This window comes from Vanessa cardui, chromosome 24 (assembly GCF_905220365.1).
Source record: "Vanessa cardui chromosome 24, ilVanCard2.1, whole genome shotgun sequence".
Lineage (NCBI taxonomy): Eukaryota > Metazoa > Arthropoda > Insecta > Lepidoptera > Nymphalidae > Vanessa > Vanessa cardui.
In genome coordinates, this window is record NC_061146.1 from 7753554 (window position 1) to 7781101 (window position 27548).

Here is a 27548-nt window from a genome sequence, read left to right on the forward strand (position 1 = left end):
GTTTGTCTGTTAGAGATCGCTATAAGCGATGAGACCGCCTTTGCCCACCATTTATTTAATATTTTCTGTTACTCTTATATATTCATGTGCAATAAAGTATTTAAAATAAATAAATAAAAAGTGTAGATGTATTACCTGTTAAATATTTGTGCCTAATTTCACATTTGTATCATCCTCTCATCATGTATTCCACGATCTAGTAGAAATAGTAGTATTGTAGAGTTTCGGTTTTTGGATTTTCGGGTTTATTGTAGAGTTAGAAATTGTGATTGAACCAGTGTAACTACAAGGGACATAACATCTTAGTTCCCAAGGTTAGTGGCGCATTGGCGATGTAAGGAATGGTTAATATTCCTTACAAAGATATTGTAGCTAGTCTATGGCCTATGGCCAGTGCGGATTTAAAAATTTGCCGCTAGTACACTATTCGATTTTTGCCGCCCTTACTGACTTTTAAAATTCGATACGTTTGTTTAATTTACGTCACAATTTATTCTGAAAATAAAATTTATGTTTTTTTTTTCTATCGTCCTCATTACATCGGCTTTTTCCCGTTATTATGATTATAAACTAGGTGATATTTATGTCAGTTACTAGATTATTTTTGCAACCCATTATGTACTTACGTGTATACGGATTGCGGGCGTAATGTGTATATAATTTTGAGTACTGTAAGATAAAGAGAATTTGGGCTAAATTTGCGCCCTGGGCTCCAGCCTACTTAGCCTATTGGTAAATCCGCCTCTGCCTATGGCGATACCAACAGGTTTTCCATTTTCTCGTCCACCTTCGTATATGATAAAAAAATTTAGTTATATATATATATATATATTCTATTTAAAAGTACTGCAGTTCAAATTCGTTACTGGGACGTAGATCGAAGAATCAAATGATTTAAATCTCAATAAGTCGATATTATTAACGTAATAATTTATATAGGAAAAAAATTGTATTGAAAAATATTTTTCTAATATTTTTTTTTTATAAACAGGAAAATAAAACTACAATCAATAAGTACTATTGAACAAAATTTATTTTTGTATCGTCGAGACAGTCCAAATGAACAGAAATACTGGAAATCCTTATTTTATACATACATTATTTCCATTATTATTTAAAAGAATAGAGATCGAAAAAATGTAAACTACATATTTATTGCGACTTACGATATACCAATATTATTAATACATACCTACGTATACATATTACATTATATTTTTACAACAATCTTTTGACAATTGCATTTTGTGATTTTTCTATAAAACATTAGTAAGCTCTCGAATATCTATGTTAAAAGAATTCACATTATTTTTTGCGTATTTTTTTACAAGAAATATATTACAGTTACTATATTTGGCTTTTATTTTAATTATTATAAATCCATAACCATTTTAGTTCTTTAAATTAAAAAAAAATTGTATTCACGTATATTAATAAAAAATGTCAAGCGTTCCCGCGCAAATAAATTCCACAGATAAACGAGAGGTTACTGTACACATGTCACTGCACAGATTACAGAATATCTAGAATATTTAAAAAAAAATGGCGCCGAAACAACAGTTCGTTTACATTTTAATAAATAATATTCCAAATGATTCTATTACTTTTAATTATCAATAAATTAATTACTCTTTATAGTATCATTACGTTATGACAAAAGATTACATAAGGCGAAAAATGCAAACCTTTTTTTTAAATGGAATTAATTATAATTTGCACCAAAAAGGGTATATTTGTGTAATTATATTTAGAGTTCAGTGCCTTGTTTGTTTTTTTTTAATGTTATATGAAATACTATTAACAAAAGACTCCTTGCTGACTGCCTTAATGTTGTGTCAATAGGGCACAAATTATTCAGACAATTTTATAAATATTCTTATTTTAAATTTGTATTTAAATTGACTTTATTAAATGCGTTCATACTGTACACGGTTAGTTTTGATACTTATAATAACATTTCAATTACTTGGCACTGATGTTTGTGGCACAAATATCCCGTACCTAATTCGCAAATTATTTTTAAAGTTCATTAATTTAAAAAAAAAAATCAATTAATTTTATTATATTAAGTATTTAAAATAAATGTTTCATTACAATTAATGTAATTCTAATTTGTATAAATATATTTACGAGCCTCTTTTAAAATTATTTTTTAATATAATAATAGACGAAAAAAAACATGGAATCTTTAGACCGATTCGTAACTAAAATTTATGTGATGTGCTTAGGTATAAAAATTTATGGTATCCATAGACAAGAATAGACTAATAAAATTGACCAGTCTCTATACAGAGACAAGAAGATCATGTTATCTCTCTCACACGACTATTGTATTTATTTACGGGAAAGAGATAGCAGTCCATTCAATCTATGGCAAAAACTTAAATTTACATAATAACGGATACTTGATAAAGACAACAATTTGTATATTTGATAATAATTCTTATCGATATTATTGTAACATCTGATAGAAGGTGTTGCAGATGACTTATACGAACACGATCGAATCAAGAACGTAACTCTTATCAAGTCTGACATAACCTTAATGAATATACAGTTAAAAGCGGATATGTTTTAAATAAACTCTTAGTATTCAGACAGACTGATTATTGCCATTCGTTTACATTTATTTTATATGTATATATATATAAATGTTAAGTGTTCTATGATATGGTGTTTAGTACGAAAAAATTATCATTATTTAATCATATAATATATCACAAGGAAGAATGTCTTTATAAATGAAATAAAATCGTCGTCCTGCAAATCAAAAAACAGCAGAATAATAAATGAGTTTATATTAGGAGTAAGGATCTTATTTACAACTATGTACATTGTACAGTCAGAGTAAGAAAACCTTCGTCAGTTTTCAAATTAATTCCTTTATCAAGTCTTAAGCTCTTAGTACCTTTTGAAACTAAACATCGAATCATTGCGACGCAATATGTCATTCTCCATCGGTAAAGCAGATTATCGTTCATACTGAGCACACGAAAATAGATCTTAAGGTGACAAACCTTTTCTTACCCCGACTGTACAATTGCGCCGATGCTTCTCTTCCTATGTTAATGTATTTGTTTGATAGATTATTTTGAACGTCATTTAAGGTCATCTTTTGCTGACGGTACATCAAATTTCCCGCTTACCAAGGCGTTCGTATAATTATAATATATTTAAAGCTGTTCAATCTGTGAAACAATTTATACTGACACCTTAAAAATGCACTGCATCTGGTGTATATATTGATTTTGTAGCTTTTATTAGTGAGGCAATATAAAATACTTTCTAATATATATGATAACTTTGGGAAACATCAATGGCGGCCATCTTGATTAAGGAGCAGTTTTTGTTTGTAAAAATGCACTTACGTCGTTTTGAATGCAGGACGACGACACTTGGAATTAATCAATGAATACTAGGATACAGCATTACGTTTACATTTCAGTTATTAACATCCGTTCGATATTTAAAATTCAATACTTCAATCTGAGCACAGATAAAAAAAACATTGAAAAGAAATAACAACTGAGTTTTAAATGTTGCCTCTGTAAAAAATCGTTAATTATTCGCTTAAAACATTTTAAAATGACATCGAGACTTTTTAACTGACACAACGTCGAATGTTTAAATATACCGCTATAGTTTCATTAGTACAAAATCTATTAACTTTTATATATTCCATTTTTAGTATTACCATAACTTTTAATTGAATTAATCATTTGTATTAAACCGTATAACGGCGAGATATATACAATCAACCGAAAAAATAGCTCAGATTTGACAAAATAACGTACAATCGTACAAGTATCAAGAACGCAGAGTTCGATATAGTCCATTTCAATAGCAGGAGGAGTAAAGATCGATAAACTTTGAAATTCACTTGACATCATTGTTTGAGATCTAAATCATGTCATATTAATTATTATTGATGAAAAGAAACTTTGAAAAAAATATAATGGATATATGTATTTGCGTGCAAGACATTTGTTTAATCATTACATAGTATAAAACAAAGTCGCTTACCACTATCTGCCCCTATGTATGCTTAGATCTTTCAAATTACGCAATGGATTTTGATACAGTTTTTTTTTTTTTTTAATAAATAGAGCGATTCTAGAGGAAGGTTTTTGTATATAATTCATGAACAATAAAGTAGAGAAACTAATAATTTTCGAAGTTTCTAAATATGATGTCACAAATAAACAAATTCTAGTATATTGAATATCAGAAGCCGGGGCGGATCGCTAGTTATAAAAAACTTTTTTATTAAGTTTTTAATTCGTATATAAGGTTTGATTAACTTTACTACTCCTGCCACTGAAACATACCTCGTTAATAACATTTAAATACGAAGTCTATTGAAATTTGGCAACAAATATATCGTTCCAGAACATTCTATCTAGTCGATATATTCCTGGGACGTAATCTATAAAAAATATATATATTATCCTCAGACGCGTCTATTCAATAACAATTGACGCCATCCTTTGTACTTGATACAAACACATCACAACACTTATTACTCCGACGGTACACAATGGCCGGTAACTGTTCTTGCGACGCTTCCCAATCACATGTTATTGTAATCGTTTTTGAATATGAATTTTGAATGTTTCATTACATTTACATCAATTTCATCGTTTCAGACGAAACTCACTTCGATTTTCACTGTACTTTTAGTTCGTTCGATGTATTGACTTCACACAAAGACAAAATCACTTTTTAACACCCCAGCGTCGATTTGGAACTACTTCACATCGCCTTTCAAGGCTTGGTCGAGGATCGCCTTCGATGCAATTTCGACGGTGACCGTTCTGCTGATGGTGGACAGCTGGCTCTGGTCCGACATCAGGTCGACCGGATCGGTGAGGATCTTCAGCGAGGACACCTTCGCTCGCTGGTACGCCGTCACCGTGTTCATGCCCAGGAACCTGATTACAGAGAGTAGTTTTAATTTAGTAAAATCAAAATATTATTTAGAGAGGGTTAGAACGCGTGCATCTTAACCGATGATTGCGGGTTCAAACCCAGGCAGCCCCCCCCCCAGCACCGCTGATTCATGTGCTTAATTTGTCTTTATAATTCATCTCGTGCTCAGCGGTGAAGGAAAACATCGTGAGGAAACCTGCATGTGACAAATTTCATAGAAATTCTGCCACATGTGTATTCCACCAATGACCAACCCGCATTGGAACAGCGTGGTGGAATATGTTCTAAACCTTCTCCTTAAAGAGAGAGGAGGCCTTTAACCCAGCAGTGGGAATTTACAGGCTGTTGTTGTTGTTTTAAAATATTATTTATTCATATAGGTTCTAGAAACACTCTTGTTTTGTAGTTGAATTATATGTAAAACTACTGCCGATTGAGAAAGTAGATTCTAGGGGAAACATTTGACTAATCGCTCAGAAGTTACGATAATTACAAATCATGTTAGTAAAGTACAAATTGATTTATATATATCCTCAAGTTTATATTATAAAAATCAAATCAATAACATAATCTTATATCGAGTAATATGCCTTATATATCGATGTATTTTGACACGAGTATTGAAGGTCGCGTGTCAGTGGTCGGAGCGTACCTGACGGCGACGTAGCAGACGAGCAGCGCGGCGCCGGCGGCGAGCACGCGCGGCACGGGCGACGGGAACAGCTGCACGAGCACCCACGCGCCGCCCGCCGCGCCGCACACGCACGCCACGCTCAGCCCCGTGCGCAGCCACGCGCCGCACGTGAACCCGCGCTGCCACTCCACCCTGCACCCGCACGCACGCACACGTCAGCGTGACGTCACAAGCGCTCGCAGCGTTGTGACGTCACAGCGTCACATAGTACACGCGCGCACGCACGCACACGTCAGCGTGACGTCACACGCGCTCGTAACGTTGTGACGTCACAGCGTCACAGTACGAGACAAAGTCCTTCCGCTGTTTGTCTCTATGTATGCTTACATCTTTCAAATTACATATCCAATTTTGATGCGTTTTTTAATAAATAGATTCAAGAGTTATGTTTATATGTATAATAAATGCACAATATCTTAGATAATGATTGAAAAACTGTGAACATCGAAAGATATTCTGCAGTATATTTAGCGATAAGGTCGCCAAAATTGTACGCCTGTCATATCTAGGCCATATCTTTGTCATATGTATTTTTATTTCACTGTGTGGTGTACAATAAAGAATAAACTAAACTAAACTATATTTAGTATGATCATTGCAACCGTGCGAAGCCGGGGCGGGTCGCCAGTTTTTTTCAGGAATACATTTCAATTTAGATTCGATAATGTTTACTGACTAGGAGTGATGCTTACTAACATGTAACTGTACGTTACCATTGAAATAATTACATTTCTATTCAAGTCACCAACGCCTTTTATTAATAACGTACATTGAACTAAAATAATCGAACTTTAGACCAAAGCAGAAGATCAAGGCCAAACTTTTGCTTCGATCTCGAACAGTTCAAAATTCAAACATTACTACTTACTTTCCACCAACCCGCATTGGAACAGCGTGGTGGAATATGTTCCAAACCTTCTCCCCAAAGAGAGAGGAGGCCTTTAGCCCAGCAGTGGGAATTTACAGGCTGTTGTTTGTTTGTTTGTCAATTAACTTACACAAGAACTTTTTTTCACCAAAAATAATATTGACCCAAATGAAGTTGTCAACTTGTTGTACATATATGAATTGGTTTATTATCGTACCTATTCGTTTCCTGCACGATGTATGGAGTGTTGCAAACTTTGCATTTCAATCCATCAGGGCTCGCAGCGCTCTGAAACATTCATAATTTTAAAGTTAACAACTATTATAACCAACAACATTCCCTTGACACCATTACGATAACTTATTTATATGATTGGCAATCTGGCAAGCGACCACCTGAAGGTTAGTGGTCACCACATACCATACACAAATAGAGGGAACTTGGTAGAATTCTACCAGCTCGACATTTGGCAATTGTACAATAGTGACAATCGTAAGTCCGTCGAGATGGCCCAGTGGTTGGAACGCGTGCATCTTAACCGATAATTGCGGGTTCAAATCCAGGCAAGCACCGCTGATTCATGTGCTTAAATTGTCTTTATAATTCATCTCGTACTCACCGGTGTAGGAAAACATCGTGAGGAAACCTGCATGTGACAAATTTCATAGAAACTCTACCACATGTGTATTCCACCAACCCGCATTGGAACAGCGTGGTGGAATATGTTGCAAACCTTCTCCTCAAAGGGAGAGGAGGCCTTTAGCCCAGCAGTGGGAATTTACAGGCTGTTGATGTTGTTGATGTGAGTCCGTACCTCGACGAGCCATCTTCTCAGGCAGTCGTGGTGCACGGCGGCCACGTCGCCGGTGCAGCGGCACGGCGTGATGAGAGGCTCCGGCCTCGCGCTGTCGTAGCAGATCCAGCAGTCGCGGCTCGAGCCGACGCTGCCCACGAGCGAGTCCGTTTCCACATTCTGGAGAGTTAACCTCACGATCAAAACACTGATGGTCGAATCCACTTTAAAGCGGTTCCATCCAGTTTCCTTGGTCTATCGTAGAAGTTACAAAAAATGGCTTTATTAGTTGCTCAACGATAGTCTAGTTCACAGGTTAGTGCACAGATATAAAGAACACAACACAACCGTCGACCATCCACTGATTCCAATTACAAATTCATTTTCACTTTTCAAATGTTTGAAAAATATCGATAAATTTCAAAATATCGATAAAACGTCGAAACGTATGGAATAACACACTCACCGACGGAGACTTATCTTCAATAGACTTCACGGGAGTGGTATAGAGATACGTCGCGTAAAAAATATTCCAAAGAGCCAAACGCCAATATTGGTACAGCTCCATTACGAATCGCGCCTTAACGCGCCACGAAAGTTGGACAAACTCCACCATACTCTGGGAAGTCATATTGATTTTAACGTTGGCATATTTGGACAAACCATCCAAATCATTTGAACCAACATATGTGACATGAAACGCAATAGCGAAAACAGAAATGAACGATACAAGAAGCGTTAAAGCTGAAGACAAAAATGAAACACATATTGTTTTAAATCGAGCGAGATTTTTTGACCAAATTATGGCCAAACTGGTAAGCCAAGTTTCCAACCCTGATGAACTATAAACAATGACACAATCCCTTCAAAGGACACTTTCAATCTAAAAGCAAGCATAATTGTTATAAACACAATATCACGCAAAACCACGGTAAGAACAGCTAATTTATCTAAATCTAGATCCATTGCAAACCATCGTATAATTGTGAACACATACTGATTTAAATACGTTGTAGATTAATTACTAACTATAGAAAACATGTAACAATTTCACGGAAACACAAATTACATAAGATTCCTAAGTAAATTTCGACGAGAATTTTATTAATCCAATATGATCTTACTTATGGCACCAGTTTCAAATCTCTAATTGAATCATAGGGAACAAATGACCCAATATGAACGACTGTTTACAAATACACATAATCGTATCGCGCTTGTTCGAGATAAGGGAGTTATTAACGTCGCATTTCATTATTAAAATAAACAAAATTTATTAATACATTTTGTAAATAACGGTTATTCTTATCGTCGATGTTAATGGGTTTATAATTGAACATGTTTTTAATTAATCGAAATTTAAGTAACTTCGAGCACACTTTTTTATCATATAGGCAGGTTAACTGGCAAGATAACCTGATGGTAAGTGGTTACCTTGAGAAACATTCGACACTCCTCACATAACTTTTGGGATAAAAATATTACTTTGTGCCAAAGATAAAAGTATTCCTGCTTGGCGGTAGAATATCTATGTTGAGGAAATGGTACCTACACCGGCTTGCACAAAGCCCTACTATCAAGCCTTCTACATTTGCACACACAGTAACTTTTGAATCGTCATATTATAGAATAATCCACAAGTAACTTATTTATTCATTTTCACAGATTAAATAACATTATATTATAGAAATGTTTCTTGTTATCTATTTGTAATTAACACTTATACACTAACAACTATTTACTGACTTAACGAGACATTTAGACATATAGCCGTCCCTTTCCAATGGACCATAGAGTACTGGAGGCAACTCTACGAACATAATCTCTATGACACGATAAATTGTATTCTGATCTATATCCGACTATTCCTCAGAAAAAATAACCTAAGCTCAATCGTAGCTGAGGGTCGATTCTACTTTTTAGATCAATTACGATATGACTGCTTAATGGAGCCTGAGTGATCTCACAAAGATAGCCATCTGGACTATATACATATATCCTATATAACGTAGACTCAATTTCAACTATACCAGGAAAAAAGTTAAATAAACAACATTTGACAGCAAATTGACGCAATATTTACTATATTACTATACGCATTGGTCGAAGGCTTGATTAATATATTATATCACAAGTATGTAACACTAGAGAGAGATTATGATTAGTATATTTAAAGAAGGGTTTTCAACTGTCATATTGGATCCTATGACAAAGACGCCTGACTCATTCGATCTCTTTCTTTCGTAAGATAAATAAGATACGAAGATGGTCAATTACCTTGCTATCCGAGGGTAGCTTGTGAGCTAGAAGGTCAGAGAGACGAGCCTCGTCGAGCTGCCGCGCGAGCAACCGCCGCGGGTTAAGCAACCAGAGCCGCTCGGGCGCCATGCAGTTCCACAGCACGCAGGGGAACCATAGCGCGACGCCGATCTCGGCCAGCCGGAAGACCACGTCGTGCCAATTCCGAGACACGACTGGCACTCTGGAGGAACACACACACACACACACATACAATACGATATCGTGATGAACTATCGAACAGCTTGAGTCCATTTTATCATAGCCATTAATCACTATATAATTATATCGTATTACCCCTTCCCCCCTATTAATAGATAAATTTATCATAAACGTAATTGGTGTCATTTATTATTATTCTGATATAATGACGACTGCGATCCATCAAGAAAGACAGCCTAACTCTGCAGGGCACAATTATTAAGTGTAGTATTAGCCGAGACATTCCCATTCTTACACTTACGAATTCAAAGCTTCTGTTTAGACAGAATAAGTACCTATTCACATTATTTTGGCATGACCCGGGTATTGAAGTCAGGATTAACTCTACCACTAACCAGTAAAATGACCCAGCGGTTAGAACACGTGCATCGTAACTGATGATAATTAGAGCGGGTTCAAAACCAGGTAAGCACTTATATGTGCTTAATTTATGTTTATAATTCATCTCGTGCTGGGCGGTGAAGGAAACCACCTGCCACATGTGCATTCCACCAACCCGTATTGGAACAGCGTGGGGAAATATGTTCCAAACCTTCTCCTTAATGGAAGAGGCCTTCTCCCAGCAGTGGAAATTTTACAAGCTGTTACTTTACTTTACTAGCCAGTGAGACCATATTAGATCATAGAAAGTAAAACATATAAATCTAATTTGAAATGGAAAATTTTTAATTTCTTTTTAATTACATATATTCAATATTATTAACGTATGTTTAAATAGTTTTCAAATTACTTCTTAATTACAACATTTAGTTAAGATGTTGAAAGTCAGAGTAAGAAAACCTTCGTCAGTTTTCAAATTCATTCCTTTATCAAGTCTTAAGCTCTTAGTACCTTTTGAATCTGAACGTCAAATCATTATATGTCATTCTCGATCGGTAAAGCAGATTATCGCTCATACTGAGCACATGAAAATAGATCTTAAGGTGACGAACCTTTTCTACCTTTTTTACCCCGACTGTACATGCTGTGTTCTTCTTTAAATATTGGGGGACACTTAGAATATTATTACACTTTTGCTATATTTTATTATTATAATCAATGAACACATTGTTGAAGAACCAAATAATATACAACAAATAAGTCTATATTAAACTCCAATACATCTATCCGTCTGTCTTCTTCTTTTGAATGTCAAATCAATAATGAAAGAAAGAGATAAACAATTATTTAACAATACAACTTTTATACTTGAAACCGTTAATTTCAAAAAGTTTTATTTTAGTTAGTAATGATAAGATTTCTTTTCTTTCAAATCAAATAATACACCAAAGAGGCCCCGTATGTTAGGAGCCATTGACTTCCCAATTAGTGTAGTTAAAACTGTTATTATTAACTTTAAATTTAATGCTTAATTACACTGTACAACTTACTTGGTCTTCCAGAATTCGCTTAGGGTCTCCGAAGCCAGGAAGCCAGCGATGAGTATGAGCATCAGCGCCTGGCTGATCAGACCGACGCGCGACTGGTGCAACTGCGAATGATTCACTGATCTCGGATCCACGGAGCCGTCGGAATCAGCTAGATCTGTTTGAATACCCTGAACAAAGAAAATGAACAAATTATATACATATAGCATAATAGAGTAACCCTTTTTTATATTTAGTCACTTAAGAATGCCAAATATTATCTATACTGTTGAAATAAACAAGCAACATCAGCGTAAAGTCACACAACTTCCCTTTAAAAAAAAAAGGCGGGAGATTCGTAGTTGACACATTAAGAATTGCAATTATAATTATTACGGTGTAGTGTGATTATTGATGGTTATTTGTGTTGTAGACTAAATGTTTTTCTTTTGTGGTAGATTGATTGTTATTTTAAATTAAAGATAATTGTTTTAGAGGTTAACCTACTTCCTACTTCTGGTTCTAAAAATACATATAATAAAATTGGAGTTTCTGTTTGTAATATTAAAATAGCCCTTTTTTACTCCATGGATATGTATTTATACACGATACATATACCAAAATAATATTTTTTACAATTTTTGTACGACTGTCTATTTGTTCCGGATAATTTCTGGAACGACTGGACCGATTTTGACGGGACTTTCACTGGCAGATAACTGATGTAGTATAATGGAGTTTCCCCTTACTTAGATTTCGTCACTTTATCACCAATTAATCAGAATACCAAACATTATATGCCAAATAAAAATGAGTTTAATAACGACATCACATTATCAGTGTTTTTCTACTATATTGTGCATTTGTTATACATATAAACCTTCCTTTCGAATCACTCCATCTATTAAAACACCGCATCAAAATCCGTTGCGTAATTTGAAAGATCTAAGCATATAGCGGACAGACAGCGGTAAGCGACTATGTTGGATATTATTTACATATTTACAAGCTGTGCCCGTGACCTTGTACGCGATGTATTTAACAAAAAAAATGTCAAAGTCACTCCTTACTATATCAGTTATCTGCCAGTGAAAGTCCCTTCAAAATCGGTCCAGCCGTTCCAGAGATTAGCCCGAACAAATAGACAGTCAGACAAAAATTGTAAAAAATATTATTTTGGTATATGTATCGTGTATACATACATATGCACTGAGTTAAAAAGGGGCTATTTTAACATTACAAACAGACACTCCAATATGATTATATGTATAGATAGATAGATAGATATAGATAATATAAGGGAATGTCAATTCACCTGTTTGGTGACGAGCGTGTCTTGCACGTCGTCGCCCTCGGCCGCCGTTGACGGACCTGGTCGGGGTGATATTATCGTGCACACCTTCGTCTCCCTTAGGAATTCTCCTCGAAGCTGAAAGGAATCATTGCCAACTTAAAGAATATCAATACAACCAATCAAAAACAACAACAGCCTAGAAATTTCCCGCTGCTGGACTAAGGCCTCCTCTCACTTTGAGGAGGAGGTTTCAATGCGAGATGGTGGAATGCACATGTAGCAGAACTTCTATGAAATTAGTCACATGCAGGTTTCGTCACGATGTTTTCCTTCAACGCCGAGAACGAGATGAATTATAAACGCAAATTGAGCACGTGAAAATTCAGCGGTGATAGCTTAGGTTTGAATCCGCAATAATCGTTTAAGACGCACGCGTTCTAACCACTGTACTATCTCGATTCTCAATACAAATCAATTTTATTGAAGTTAACTTCACAACGAAGCGTTTTTGATTGCCGATATTCAAACACTACGACCGTTTCGGAAGGCAGACTCCAGCGAAGAAACTGCTCTTTTCAAATAAACAGATTTACAATGCTGTTTTTTACAGTAATTAGAGGCCTGTGATGGAACCCGAGCCTAAATCCAAGGCCTTTTTTTCTAAAAAGTTATGTCATATATTATAGTTATGTTATATATTATATGAATAATAAGATTTATTTATAAATAATAAACACAATCAACAATACTTAAGACTGTATTTCAATAGTTAACAGCATTAACCAAAATAAAAAGATTAAAAAGAGAACTAGTTTTTTTATATTACTTTTATTTGCTTTAGACGACAAAGTTTTTTTGGCAAAACGTTCGCGTATACTACGAAACGCACTACCGAAAACAGCTCAATGAACTAATTGCTATTTATTATAATTAAGAGATCACTAAAATGGTGACTACAAGATCATCAATCATATTACTGGTAGTGAAAACTAAACTGTATTTCAATGTCTTAAGGTTTAGAACACGTTAACACTTTTCTACACCATAGACATAAAATTCAACAATGGAACATTAGTGCGTCCTCAGGCTGACCACATACGGGACAAATAGATATTATTCTTGATTGTAACCATAAAGGTAACTTTTGTATGCCAAAGTATTGTCTATATGACCTTATTATAATTTATAAAGATTAAAACATTGTAAGGAGGTTTCATGTATCATCATTAACCACGAAAGTAACTCAGAAGTAAAGTGACAATTGCTTTTCATCGGTTTCATGGTAAGAACGATCAGTGTTATTGGAGAATAGGGTCACTTAAGTCATTTTGATTTTACTGTTTTTGTTTGTGATATTCTTTCGTGCCTTATCTCGCTCCTAGTTGCTAAAAATATATTGTTTAAACCTTTAGGCTTGTCACTGTGTACTTATGACTTTTTATTTTTTAAATAATAATATTAAGGCCTCAAACGAATTAAGATATTACTAATACCTCCTTTTAAGCTTATCACTTGCGTTAGGAAGACAACAATAGCCCAAAGGGAATCGACACTGCGACTTTATATATAGCTAGGTGATCCATAGCGCTATTAACGCTTCAAATATTAATGAAATGGCAATATTATTCGTTTGAATATTTTTGTAATGGCAACCCTAAATATTTAGCCTCATATAATTGCCACTAGATTACAACTATACAGTTATATCCTTACTTTTTTTTACTGGCAACCCTAAATCTAAATCCCTGTCCTAACGAGACATATATAAACTTACCTTAAAGTATACTTCAACTCCGTATATGAGGAAGAATATGACAACTATGAACAGGAGCACCGCGTAGCAGCCGTTGAATACATGCTGATAAAAACTCTGAAACAATATAAAATTAACGTTTAATCATTATTCAAATCGAACCATAGATTCTACGGCTATTTTTTTAATTGCCCTATTAATAAACATAAATCGAATATACTACATACTTGATTATATTAACGATAAGAAAATCGTAGTATTTGCTGATTTTCAGACATGTAGTACATATAAATTTGTAGTTTACTAACATACTCTTTAATTAAAATTGTGGAAAAGAGTAACTACTGAGTTTCATTCCGTTGCCTTATGGTTACGACCTAACATTTAAGCCAATTCTGTAAAATGACGATTCAAAGGTGCTTTTATAGGTCTACTTGAATAAAGTATATTTCAATTTGGAGTCCAGGTGTATTGAATATGGAGTCATACTTAAGAAAGACTATTCAACTGTAGTCTATTCGAACCACAAGACAACGAAACCCAAATAAACAACATTCTACAGCAAATTAACGCGAAAACATAAGTCGAGAGTTCATTATGGATTAGCGACAAAACGGCGTTTCGAACGTTTTCAAAATTAATGTGTATATAAGTATTAAAGTGCAATAGTGGTTGTATTACAAATAAAAATACATTAATCAAAAACTGTCCGTAGTTTACAATAGAGACAAAGTATAAACAAATCAGAGTACGTAAATATAAGGTTTGGTTATTATCCTTATCTCAATGGCTTCATCATGCTCATAACCCAAGATATCGGGATTTGACGCGAAGGACGACATCACAACAACTAGGCATGATTACAGTTATTAATTACTTAATTTATCTACGAAATATCGAGCGCCGATGTACAAAAATAAAAAACATGGCATATACCCCATAAATAATAACAGTAATAATTAAAATAATCATGTTAATTTAAAATCTTAACTAGGCATGATACACATGAAAACCGTCACCATCTTCTCAATCAGTACTATAAACAATTCGAATACATTAATCAACGTACAAAATATATTATGCATTCGAAACGATTTACATAGAATTATTTATCAAACGAGTACCTAGTCTTAGTTAATCAAATCAATCGGAAATTTCTTTGTTTTTATATTGAAAACAAAACTTATATATAAACTAATAAATAATATAAACTTTAAATGAACTGTCTATCTCTCTGTTACTCTTCCACTGCTAAACCGAATTTGATAAAATTTAATATAAATCAACCTCCAACCCCAAGGAAGGTCGTAGGTGTAATTAAAACAACATACTTAACGATCAACCCCTTAAACTCAAGCAAAGCCGCAAAACGAGACCTAGTATACAATATACCTACAATCTTCGTGGAATCGTACGCTTGCCGAGCGCGCCCGAGGACGAATAGCATTAAACAATTGATAACTCCCACACACAATTTACCTGCGACACAATTGATGTCATTACTTAAACTAAAACTAGCCAGCTCGTATCATTTATACTAGTAGTCGCCCGCGGCTTCGATCGCGTTCTAGGGTTATAGTTGTCAGGTAAAAAAGTAGCCTATTTCCGTACTTGGAGTTCAAGATTGCTTCATATTGAATTTGATCAAATTCGGTTCAGCGGTTTGGTCGTAACAGACGGACAGACAACACAGAGTTCACGTTCACTTTCATAATATTAATATAGATTATAAATAGGAACAAAATATTTCTTTTTGAGTAGGGGATAATCTCCGGAAGCAATCCGGAATAGATCCCAATCTATTTATTTTCATCTGTGGTAAAAAACTACATTATTCCTGAGATAAATTATTTTTATAACATATAAAAATAGATAAAGTATTCTCTATGAACATATCGAACCCGCCCCGACGTCGTGCGGATAAATCCTTATCCGAAACAATCGGATAATCCGACATAAATTCGCGTTCGTAACCGTATCTGAAATAAGTAACTTCCTATATCCGTATCCAAATCCCTAATGACACTGTCATAACATCCCTCGCCGCAGTTTTAACTCTAGTTCAGTTTTTTATAAGAATACTACTAATACATAAATATCAAAAGTTTCTTTAAGACCGCCAATTTAAGATTACACCAGCGGATTTCAAAAAGCATGCTGACAAGTATTTTATAATAGATAAATATGCAGTTTTCCTCCCAATATTCGCCTTCAAGAACAACCGCGAGGTGAATTATTAACGCAAATTATACAAATAAAGATTCAGCGATACGCTATCAAAGCTACGATCGCAGATCTTTATCCTCTAAGCCTGCACGTATAGTACGACACAACTTAGATGTAGTATCGGCAAATTCAATAAAACCGATAGAAATAGCTCCCTATCGCGCCATTCGACGCTATTCGTCGCTATTGATTCTCGCGTCAGTTCAACCCAATAAAGCAAATGAATGAAAACCTACGAGTCAAATTGCCGAATATATAATCCTATAAGATAGATCAAAACAATGTACTACAGTATTGTACAACTTAAAAAGGTCTACAAAAAAGTCCGTGATGGTATATGTTTATTTTTAGGAATAATCCACAATAACCATTTTTTATCCTTTACTTTGTACGAGAAATAGTGGCTTATTTACGAAGCGATTTTAAGCGATTCCTAGACTAGACGGGACGAACCTGAAGTCCACGCGAACGAAGTCGCGGGCAAAAGCTAGTACCTGTATAATACAACCAGGGGCGTCTTTAAGCTATTGGAGGCTCTGTCTATTAGGATAATGGAACCCCTTTCACTATAAAAATCACATATTTATATTATACTTATATATTTGATCCAAGGAGGCCCTATTGACCGCTGGGTCCTGGGCACTTTCTCAAAGTGGCCAATGGGAAAGCGGAGTCTGAATACACGTATGTAGACGGGAAATTCTCTCAAAAAAATCAAAATATTGTTTACTTGACTTAAATTTAAAAGTAAATTAGGGAATTGTATATTACATATATGAAATATATGTAATATCATATATGTAATATACAATTCCCTAATATACTTTTAAATATAAGTCATGCTCATTTCAGTGTAGGATTAAATAATCGCAAGCTGAAAAAAAAAACCGACAGAGTTTCTTTCGCCAATTTCAGTTCAGAGTATTTTCTAATGAAATATTTTCCGAACTGGCAGTGTTTAATTTGAAAATCGATAATTAGGTATAATGCTTCTTTAATTTGAAAAAAAAAATACAAAGGCATCGTCCAAGATCGGCACAAACGATTCCTGTTGTTCTGGTACTATACGTGTTTCCTTAAACAAATAAAGAGTTACTTCAACTGTCACAATACAGTGTCTGTACTTGACTGACTCATCGGCAGCCAACCAGACAGGAATGTAACAAACACAGCATTGTTTTAAGTTATTGAATATATTGTGAAATAACATGAACCATCAACTTAATCCATAACATCACCAACTTACATTCCCGCGATACTAATATAAACAACTCATTCTGGAATATTCGAGAAGGTAAAATCCTCATCTATATATTATAAATTAGAAGTCTTTTCCGTCCGTATATCATATAAATCACTGAACAGAATATGGTGCATTTTGGTGTAAAGCAAACTTGAACCGCAAGAAAGAAAGCCTTAACCATGTTTGTAAATACTTAAACGTAACTTGCCAGTCACAGTTGCTGCCTCAGTTTAAAAATATGTAGAATGAAGAAAGAATTCCCCGAAACACTAAACTATTTCCACACCACAAATTTCACCTATATTGGTTAAGTCGTATAAACGTGAAGTGCTTTTACTTCACGTTATAAATTTATTATAGACAAGAATACGAGTCATCTTAAAATGTTCTTATAATGAAAATTCTAAAAAATATATAAATAATAATTGAGCTAATTATGTAGATTTGATTTTTCTCAATGATGTTTTAGTAAACAGATGTTATTAACGCGCAAAAAGTGAAGACTAGAAAACGTCCTAATTAGGACGTTTTTCTTTAGTCGTTTTACGTAGTAATACGCTATAATACATCATAATTACGTTGTAATACGTTTTGCGTAATTAAAACATCTAGTTATCCCGTTTACTTATTGTTTTTATCAAGCTATCCTTTTTACTTGTAACGAAATGTAAAATCTGTTTCTTAGAATATCATTGACTTGCGTGTAAAAAAAATAAAATAACAAATACCTTCTTCTCAGCAGAAGTGTCAGCGATGTTAGTGGTCAGCACCTCGGCCGCCAGCAACGAGTAGCTGATGACGTTGAACGTCACGAAGGCTAGGAACGACTTCGAGATGAACCTCGGCCTCTCCCAGCGGATGTCGCGGAGGTGGAATACCTGGGGATAAGATCAGACAATTATTAGTTACAACAGTACTCAGTATTGTGTACCGGTTTGAAGGGTGAGTGGCGCATTGACGATTTAAAGAATAGTTAATATTTCTTACAGCGTCATTGTCGATGGGTAATAGTGACCTCTTACCATCAGGTGGCCCATATGCTCGTCCGTCAACGTATACCACAATTAAAGATTTCTCATTAATTAGACATATTATTGCGCCTACCGAGCTTAAAAAGGCCACTCAAATATTTGGGAATTTTATGAAAAAAGAATATAATCCACGTTTTCCGTAAAATGTAATATTGAATAGTCGACATCTACGTCATTACAAGAAAATCATCACAATTTAGTGTATAAGTCGTAACGGTAACAAATATATAGACAAATAGACTAATTCTACTTTTATTATTATAGACATCCACCAAAAACTCTATCCAATTTTACGAAAATCCAACCCTAACGTAAAACGGAATCCCAGTTCTATGTGTTTTATAATTTTCGAGCGGGTAAAACCGCAGTTTCAGCTAGTATTCGTAATTCTTCCAACCATCAACATCCACAATATAATGTATCATTTGATGAGCTGACGGCACACGGACAGACAAAGCCTTACCGTGTAACAAAGCCACAACGAGTTAATTAGTAAGTTTGTCACAGGCCATAACGTGTTTGATTAGAAACACCTACACATATGTTTATTATTTTAACATTAATGCGCTTGTAATGAGTCGTGCAGGCATTCAATTAAATTATACAATTAAATGACATTTAATCAATTCGTACTTATGTATAAAATTTAATAGTTTGTTGGTTTGCTCATCTCAGAATCTTACAATTCAGTCCTATACCAAACAAATTAAAAAAAAAATAATCTGCGTTTTATAGCCTTTACATTGATAGCCTATAGCTAATTACCTTTGAAGTTATAAAAGTTATAAGATCTTTATTTATATTATATTTTTAAACGTCTGTTAATATAAATCAATATATTTTTTATTTTGCTGTAAAAACCCGCTACCGCTTTTCCACCCCCTGGATGGGCAGGGTTTGTTTGACTTGCCGGTAACGAGTGCACCGAAATTCCAACTGAAAAAGCAGCGGTACCAGTCAGCCTGTTCGGAGGAACGTCACGGTATCGCTTGCGCATGCTGACATGATATACATATACCTTACCCCCTTCTTTTCTCACTTAAGTTTTTAAGCGTTTTTCCTACATTAGGTATGTGGAATTCATCGGTGTCTAGAACAACTGGAGCGATCAGGACAAAATACACAGGGAATATTACCAGCACACGGTAATATGCACTAAATAAAAACAGCAGTACCCAATACGTCTATTGGGAAGCAACAAACGCTTGCGTATACTACATTGACGGTTAAGATTATACCCTGACTGTAAACATACATGCATGACGTAATAACTGCCGACTTTCAGTTTTATTTATTTTTAATAGCATTACATGTTAGAACTATATAATACATCGAAGAGTTTACTTTATTATTATTTATTAAGAAACTTTAAGAACTATACGATACATTACAACTCAGTATTGGGCAGTACATGAGTTGTTGTTGTATGGGCAGTTGTGTTATAACGCGGACGAAACCGGACTACGCAACTAGCTATACATATTTACATAGCCTCATGACAAGACTTGATAATGTTTAAATGTCATAAGATGATACTATGACGTAATTGGGAGTAATCTATCTTTGCATGGCTAATAAAAAATATTTCAAAGTTATTTTTTTTCTATTTATTCGATCCCTTAATGACAAATATCCATTTGTTAATCTAATGTCGGGATGACCCTGTGATCAGAACGCGTGCATCTTAACTGATGATTGCGGTTACAAACCCAGGCAAGGACCAATAATTTTCATGTACTTATTTGTATTTGTAATTTATCTCGTGCTTGGTGGTGAAGAAAAACATTGGGAAGATTTAAAGGGAGAGAGTTGAAGCATGCTATCGTTGCAATATGCGTGAGAGAAAGGGAAGTCAGATAGACTGGCGCCGTTACAAGTTACGTTACGAAGCGGTATCCTCCCTTAAGAAGTTACAATGAATGTACTTTTGAAATGTCATTACACACACTAAATGCAGTTAAGGCGGTTGATTATATGTCATTTTAGTTTTATCTATGCTGTCCGCAAAATCGCCGTCTTAAATATAATAATCACAATTTCTAAAATCGCAACAAAGATATAATTAAACATACAATAATGGTAGATCTAACATATTATTATATGCAAAGCATAACAATTATATTTCAAATTATACTGTGTATATCAAGTATGTTCAAAAGAAATAAATATTTGTTATAACTTAAATTTGTTTATGCAACGAGTCCTATGGTATAGGTTGGCGGACGAGCATATGGGCCACCTGATGGTAAGTGGTCACCATCGCCCATAGACAATGATGCTGTACGGAATATTAACCATTCCTTTCATCGCCAATGCGCCACCAACCTTGGGAACAAAGATGTTATATCCCTTGTGCCTGTAGTTACACTGGATCACTCGTCCTTCAAACCAAGTACTGTTGTTTGGCGGTAGATTATTTGATAAGTGCTTGGTACCTACCCGATGGACTTACACAAAGCCCAACCGCCAAGTAAAAGTTCCATACATTTGTTATTTTATCCAATGATATCCAGCTGTAATTCGTAACTTGATGTCTTATATGGTCTTTTTACAAATTGTGCGAGAAGTATAGGCGGAAACGAATTTTGTTTTAGACTATACAAGAGAATAAATATTTATTTACGGACAAATTTCCTTAACATCCATTTAAATGGGAAAAACTATCGATTTTCTAGCGAGAGGAAAATCGACATTTTATTATTATTTTTCCGTACATTGTCTCCAAATATTAATAAAGATTTTTCAATATTATTTCAAACGGAACATTATTTTAAGTGATTATTATGGCATATTCTGAGGTCATCACTCAGAGAGATAAAAAAATGTTGCGTTTTCTGTTCGACAATTTCGTCAGATTTTCTTTTTATGAAATTGGTAACTTATAAACACCTGCATAGACATTGTTGACGTAAAAGTTAATAATAATTCCTTACATCTCCAATACAGCACCAACCTTGGGAACTAAGTTATTATGCTGTGCTGGCTCACCCTTAAAATATATGATGAATGGGTGATACGGCCAAACGGTCCAAAGCCTTACCAGTTACCTAGTCAATTGACTTTAATAAAGGTAAGTCGTAACAAAACAGACTTTTACCTGTAACGATTAAAACATTATAGCGAGCAAGAAATGAAGTCTGGTATCGACATTTGAGCTTATCTTAATTAAAACAATTTATGCGGAACCAATTAATAGCGATACGCGTTTGAAGTTCACATGGAAATAACACACGAAAAATTACATTTCGCTGCATTCGTTACAATAACATTTGACGGTCAAACAAATATTAACATTATTTAATATAAAATATATATTTCATTGAAAGTATGACACCTCGCCTTATTGCCTCCACTGGTGACATGAGGGCTGGTTCGTTAGCCCAGAGGATCGGAATTGCGATTCAACGGGGAAATGCTGCTAGCATTCTTGCCACCATTCCACGTGGTCAAGATTTATACAGTAACTAGTTTTAGTTTATATTTGTATATATTTAAGCATTTAACATTATTTAATTGAACATATTTATGAACACAGTTTTATAGTGAAATTATTCATTGAATTTTAGTTTCAACATCAGCCTGTAAATATCCCACTGCTGGACTCAGGCCTCATCGTTTTTATAAATCAGAAGAAAAAAATAGAATTTTATTGAAGTTTTTTTTTAAAATAAATTTTTGAAGTTGCATTTTTGATAAATTTTGAAAAAAAACTAAAAACATGATAATGCATTATGGGGGTTAAAATTATTGCAAATAGTCACCCCAATCACCTCCTAGCTGATGTACGTCGAATTACCAATAACCCTGTATATACAAGCAGTTATATAACTTCAAATCCATTCCAATATAAATATATAAATACTATATTATAAATCTATTCAATATAGATTTAAATAGTAATTTTAGTAAATAAATATGACCTCAATTAAAATGCATATTTAGGTTCCAAGTGCATTTTTATTTAGATTACGATATTACGCGACCGTTCGACCGTGATTGAGGCCTTGTCATAAATCATATATATTGTCTATCATATACATATACGATAGACAATATATCATATAAAAATATCATATAATGGCTAGTATGTATGCAGATCATTAGGTCACGGCTTCGAGAGACGTTGCGTTTTTCTTTTTTATGTCTCGGAAAGCACCCAGTAACGGATTTGCCTAGCAACACATTCTACTAGCACGTTCTACAACAACAACAACAGACGGTAGATTCCCATTGCTAGGCTAAAGGCCTCCTCTCCCTTTGAGGAGAAGGTTTGGAACATATTCCACCACGCTGTTCCAATGCGGGTTGGTGGAATACACATGTGGCAGAATTTCTATGAAATTTCTCACATGCAGGTTTCCTCACGATGTTTTCCTTCACCGCTGAGCACGAGATGAATTATTTACAAATTAAGCACATGAATCAGCGGTGCTTGCCTGGGTTTGAACCCGCAATCATCGGTTAAGATGCACGCGTTCTAACCACTGGGCCATCTCGACTCGCGTTCTACAAGCGCAATTATAAAAGATGTCAGATCAGAGTCAATTCAAAGCTACACGGTTACGGAATGTCGCTAATTTGTTTGTTATACACTAATTGCAGTTTTACAGTCGGGGTAAGAAAAGGTTCGTCACCTTAAGATCTATTTTCGTGTGCTCAGTGTGAGCGACCATCTGAACACCGATCGAGAATGGCATATTTCGTCGCATTGATTTGATGTTTAGATTCAAAAGGCACTAAGAGATTAAGACTTGATAAAGGAATTAATTGAAAAACTGACGAAGGTTTTCTCACATTGACTGTACTCTAAATACTTGTCTTGTCTAGCTCAGTTTATTGAAAATGGTCACTTCGGCCGATATCGGTCAGGAGGATATGAAGGTCTCGGAGTGTGCATGTGCGAACACGCACACATATCTATACCACATGTATATTGCTAGCCCATGTAGGAGGCACAGATGCTGAAATTCTATCTATAGAACTTATATTTAGGGCTAGATAGGTCAGCTTTAAAGTCGTACCATATCATGGTCATTGGGTAGCCTTTTTTTGTCGATGGAAAAACGCGTTACACGCTTCACCCACGTAATGGAAGGTGGGGGTGTGTGTGGGACTCCCCGGTTCCCAGGTCCACCGGATTTACCCACTAAAAAATCAACTGTACCCTCTCCGTCTTTCGGCCGGCGCCACGGGATCGCTTACGCATGCTACCGTGGCAAAATTTGATAGAATTGAACCAGTGAGTCTCAAATTTTTTGGCTCCAAATCATAACCAATGGCAACAGAGCCAGTTGCAGAATGCATAATCATTGACCTATGACAATCAATAACTAACCTATTCAATGGGCCTTTATGCCTGTCATTGTACCTGCATGCTTCAAACCGGACCACGACGTACGACGTAATGCCGTTTGCCGATAGAATTTCTGATGGTACATGCCCAGAGCGGTTTGCACAGAGCCCTATCACCAAGTAAAGAAACAACAGAAACAACATCGTCAAAACGTTTTTCATTATGAAACTAATGAATTATTTCATCGTAATGACATGAATTTCAATTGTAATTTTCTGTATTATGATAAACATTTATTTACTAACTAGTAATTTGGTTTTCCCTTCGCGTCAAATTACCATTTGTAACCGTTGAGGTCAATAAACCTTCATAAATTCCCTGTCCGTAAGAAATCATCCCTTGGAGAATATTTTTTTTAATTTAAGGAAACCAGTCTATCTAGACTGGTCCCAGTTGGTTCTATGGCGTGGGTAGGCAGACAGGAAATTAGGCCAGTGGGTGGTATGTGGTTATGGTAACAGACATTGAACCCGCAATCAGTAAAGATTAACGAATCCTCACAATGATTGCAAGCTCTTACACAAGCAAGAATATTTTTGATTACAATAAATTATATTGTGCTTGGCGGTGAAGAGAACGTCGTGAGGAAACCTGCAACTAACAGTACAGATATATATTTTGAATGTTTGGTGATAATATGAGCCCTTAATATTACATTTCTTTTTTAAATCAAACCTATGAATTAGAAACAATAGCGGACCTATAATTGTCCATTGCATAACCTTACATATGAATCAATATAGTAGAATTAATTTTCAATTTAACAATTTGTGTACTATTTTCTCACACATATATAAAAATACATTGTATAATAACTCGACCGAGGATTCGAACGGAAGAACTATAGATTCAAAACCGAATTACGTAACGCCCAAACCGGCGCGACACTAAAACGCTATTTGACATTATCAGTATAGGAAATGCGAAGTTACATTTTTTATTTGGTCACGGTCGGTTTGTATTCACGGTCGAATGGAGCGTATCTGTAATAATGAGTTAATAGCCAACTAATTAATTAACAACGCCGTAAAATTGCTACTAACATTAAATTTACTTATTTTGTTTTAATTTAGTAATCATGATAATTTTAGAGCGAATTCGGAAGGAATTTTATATAGAACTAGCTCTAGTAGTCGCCCGCGGTTTCGTCCATTTCAGGGTATTGGTTGTCATGTGTTAAGCAAAAATAAAAGCTTTCTTAGACCTAGCACGCACTGGTAACTTTTGTCACGGTGACTGTTTCGTCACTCTTGTCGAGTCCATGAATATGTATGGAGGTGCGCGCACTTTACGGTGTGACATTTGTGTCTGCATCTGTACATATTCACGGACTTAACAAGAGTGACGAAACAGTCACCGTGACAAAAGTTACCAGTGCGTGCTAGTTCTTAGAGTTCAAGTTTATTTCATACCAAATTTCATCAAATTCGGTTCAGCTGTTTGGTTGTGAAATAACGACAGACAGAGTTTCACATTTAGAATATTAATATAGATAGCTTATAAATTGACTTGACACAGGTCCCTTCCTCTCTCTAAGGCAGACGAACCTATGGACGGAAGCTAATATAGTTCTACTTATGAAAAATACATCTGCTGATATTTTGGTTTCCTTAATATTTCCTACGCCACGATTTCTAAGTAAACACTTCCTCTACTACATTTTAACTTCTATTTTAGTCAGTTTTTATAAATTGTTACGTCTTTATATCCGAGTAGAAAAACGACAAATATTACGTGGAATAGTTTCAGGAACAAAGGTGTTATTGAATCAATAAGTCTATACTAGCTTGACTGGGTGGCATCATCTCAGTTATCAAATATTCTACTACCAAATATTTTGTTTTTCATTCAATTCATAGTAAGCCAGTGTAACTACAGGCGCCAGTACCACAGAGAAATAGATAGAATAGAGTTTTAACTGTTCTTTTCGGTATTTTACCGACATGGATATTCCAAACCGTTATAACTTCAAATTGTATATCGAGTCTTATGTATATTAGTTTACTTTTTTTACATTACATTTAAATTTATTAATAAGGTTAAATAAAAATCTAACTGTGACGTCAGCGAAGTTGGCTATGTTTTTGTGATATTAGTTACGAGTGGCTGCACCAAAGATTTTTTTTAATACAAGTGGGATGAAATAGCAATAACAAAAGAAAGAGATAACAATATACATCGCAATATAGAGAGATTGTAAAATCTCCAAAAGTCATAAACAGATTTCGAAGTAATCTAACCTATACCAAAATCAAAATGAAAACATACTTTATTCAAGTAGGCTTTTACAAGCACTTTTGAATCGTTATTTAACAACTACATATATTAAGTGAAGCTACCAAACTTCGGAATGTAGATTCTACCGAAGCTAGCCAACAAGAAACTCAGTAGGTAATCTTTTTTCAACATTTAAAAATACAAAGTCATTTTAGTTAAATATAATTATATACGTTTGTTATATTTCCTGGAAGTCAACAAGTAATTTACTAATGTATTATTTAAAAATTATTTTAATTTATGAAACGGCAAAGTTCAATCGAAAAAAGGGTAAAGATCCCTTAAGATATATTCTCCATACATACATATATCTCTACTATACTATGCACTACAGATAATGATTGACATACATATGTTTAAGCTTCCGTTACACTAAGTTCCGATATCAAATTCGGCGACATTCAGAACGTAATGTTTCATTCAAGATATCGACCAATGACTCTCTTGGTACTCCTCTTTTGATTGGTTAGACCAGTGATTCCCAAAGTGGTCCAGGCATCCCCCAGGGGTCCACGGGAGACATGATGTGATAGATGTTAGGAACAAATTATCCCGTAATCGCAATCCAATCAAAATGCCCGCAAAACATATAACTTGTATTAAAAGAACTTAAATTGACTTTATATATTTAAATAAATATTGAAATAAATGTGAATATGAAAATAACTATACCGTGATAAAGACTTAATTATCTACTTAGACTTACTTGTAGTTATGTGATCTAATCTATACTCATATTTTTGATGCAAAATTTGTTTCTGTAACCCACTGAACCGATTTAGATGCAATTTAAACATAGGGATCTTTTATTACTTAATTCACCCCTTGAGGGAGTAAAATGGAGTGTGATGGTTTGTGTTGCATAGGTATAAAGGTTCCGGTAATTTTATATGTATATATGAGTACATATATATTATATTAATGTATTTAAGTCGATTTCGACCTTAAAATTACAATTATTTTATTAATACCATTCAGACCTTGCAGAGGCGGTCGAAATTTGTAATAGATTATATACATACACTGGAATTCAATTGATATCGCAGCTCAATGAGTTTTACCTTCCGGTTGCTGATAGTGTGCTACTGACAACTCCACGATCGAGTGGATGTACCCTAGAAGGTGCTAAGAATTTACCGAAAAGTAATTAAACACCGTATCATAATACCAACTTGCATTTTTAATTGCCAGTGTTCCGTATACCCTTACGGGACCCTATTA

At 34.7% G+C, this 27548-nt stretch overlaps 1 protein-coding gene across 3 annotated transcripts in view; it reads right to left on the bottom strand.

Moving 5' to 3' along the window:
• Positions 1-4246: 4246 nt before the first annotated feature.
• The window catches only part of LOC124540050, a 103355-nt gene continuing 80053 nt past the window's right edge, over positions 4247-27548 (bottom strand). For 2 of the 3 annotated variants that reach the window (XM_047117454.1, XM_047117453.1), the window contains exons 5-14: positions 18395-18544; positions 14219-14314; positions 12466-12579; positions 11175-11341; positions 9562-9766; positions 7751-7903; positions 7306-7464; positions 6709-6779; positions 5582-5755; positions 4247-4931 (exon numbers count right to left, since the gene is read on the bottom strand). In XM_047117454.1, the coding sequence (XP_046973410.1) occupies positions 4748-4931; positions 5582-5755; positions 6709-6779; positions 7306-7464; positions 7751-7903; positions 9562-9766; positions 11175-11341; positions 12466-12579; positions 14219-14314; positions 18395-18544 (1473 nt within the window). In that variant the 3' untranslated portion in view covers positions 4247-4747. The remainder of the gene's footprint in view (positions 4932-5581; positions 5756-6708; positions 6780-7305; positions 7465-7750; positions 7904-9561; positions 9767-11174; positions 11342-12465; positions 12580-14218; positions 14315-18394; positions 18545-27548) is intronic. The other variant, XM_047117455.1, reaches the window with a different exon arrangement.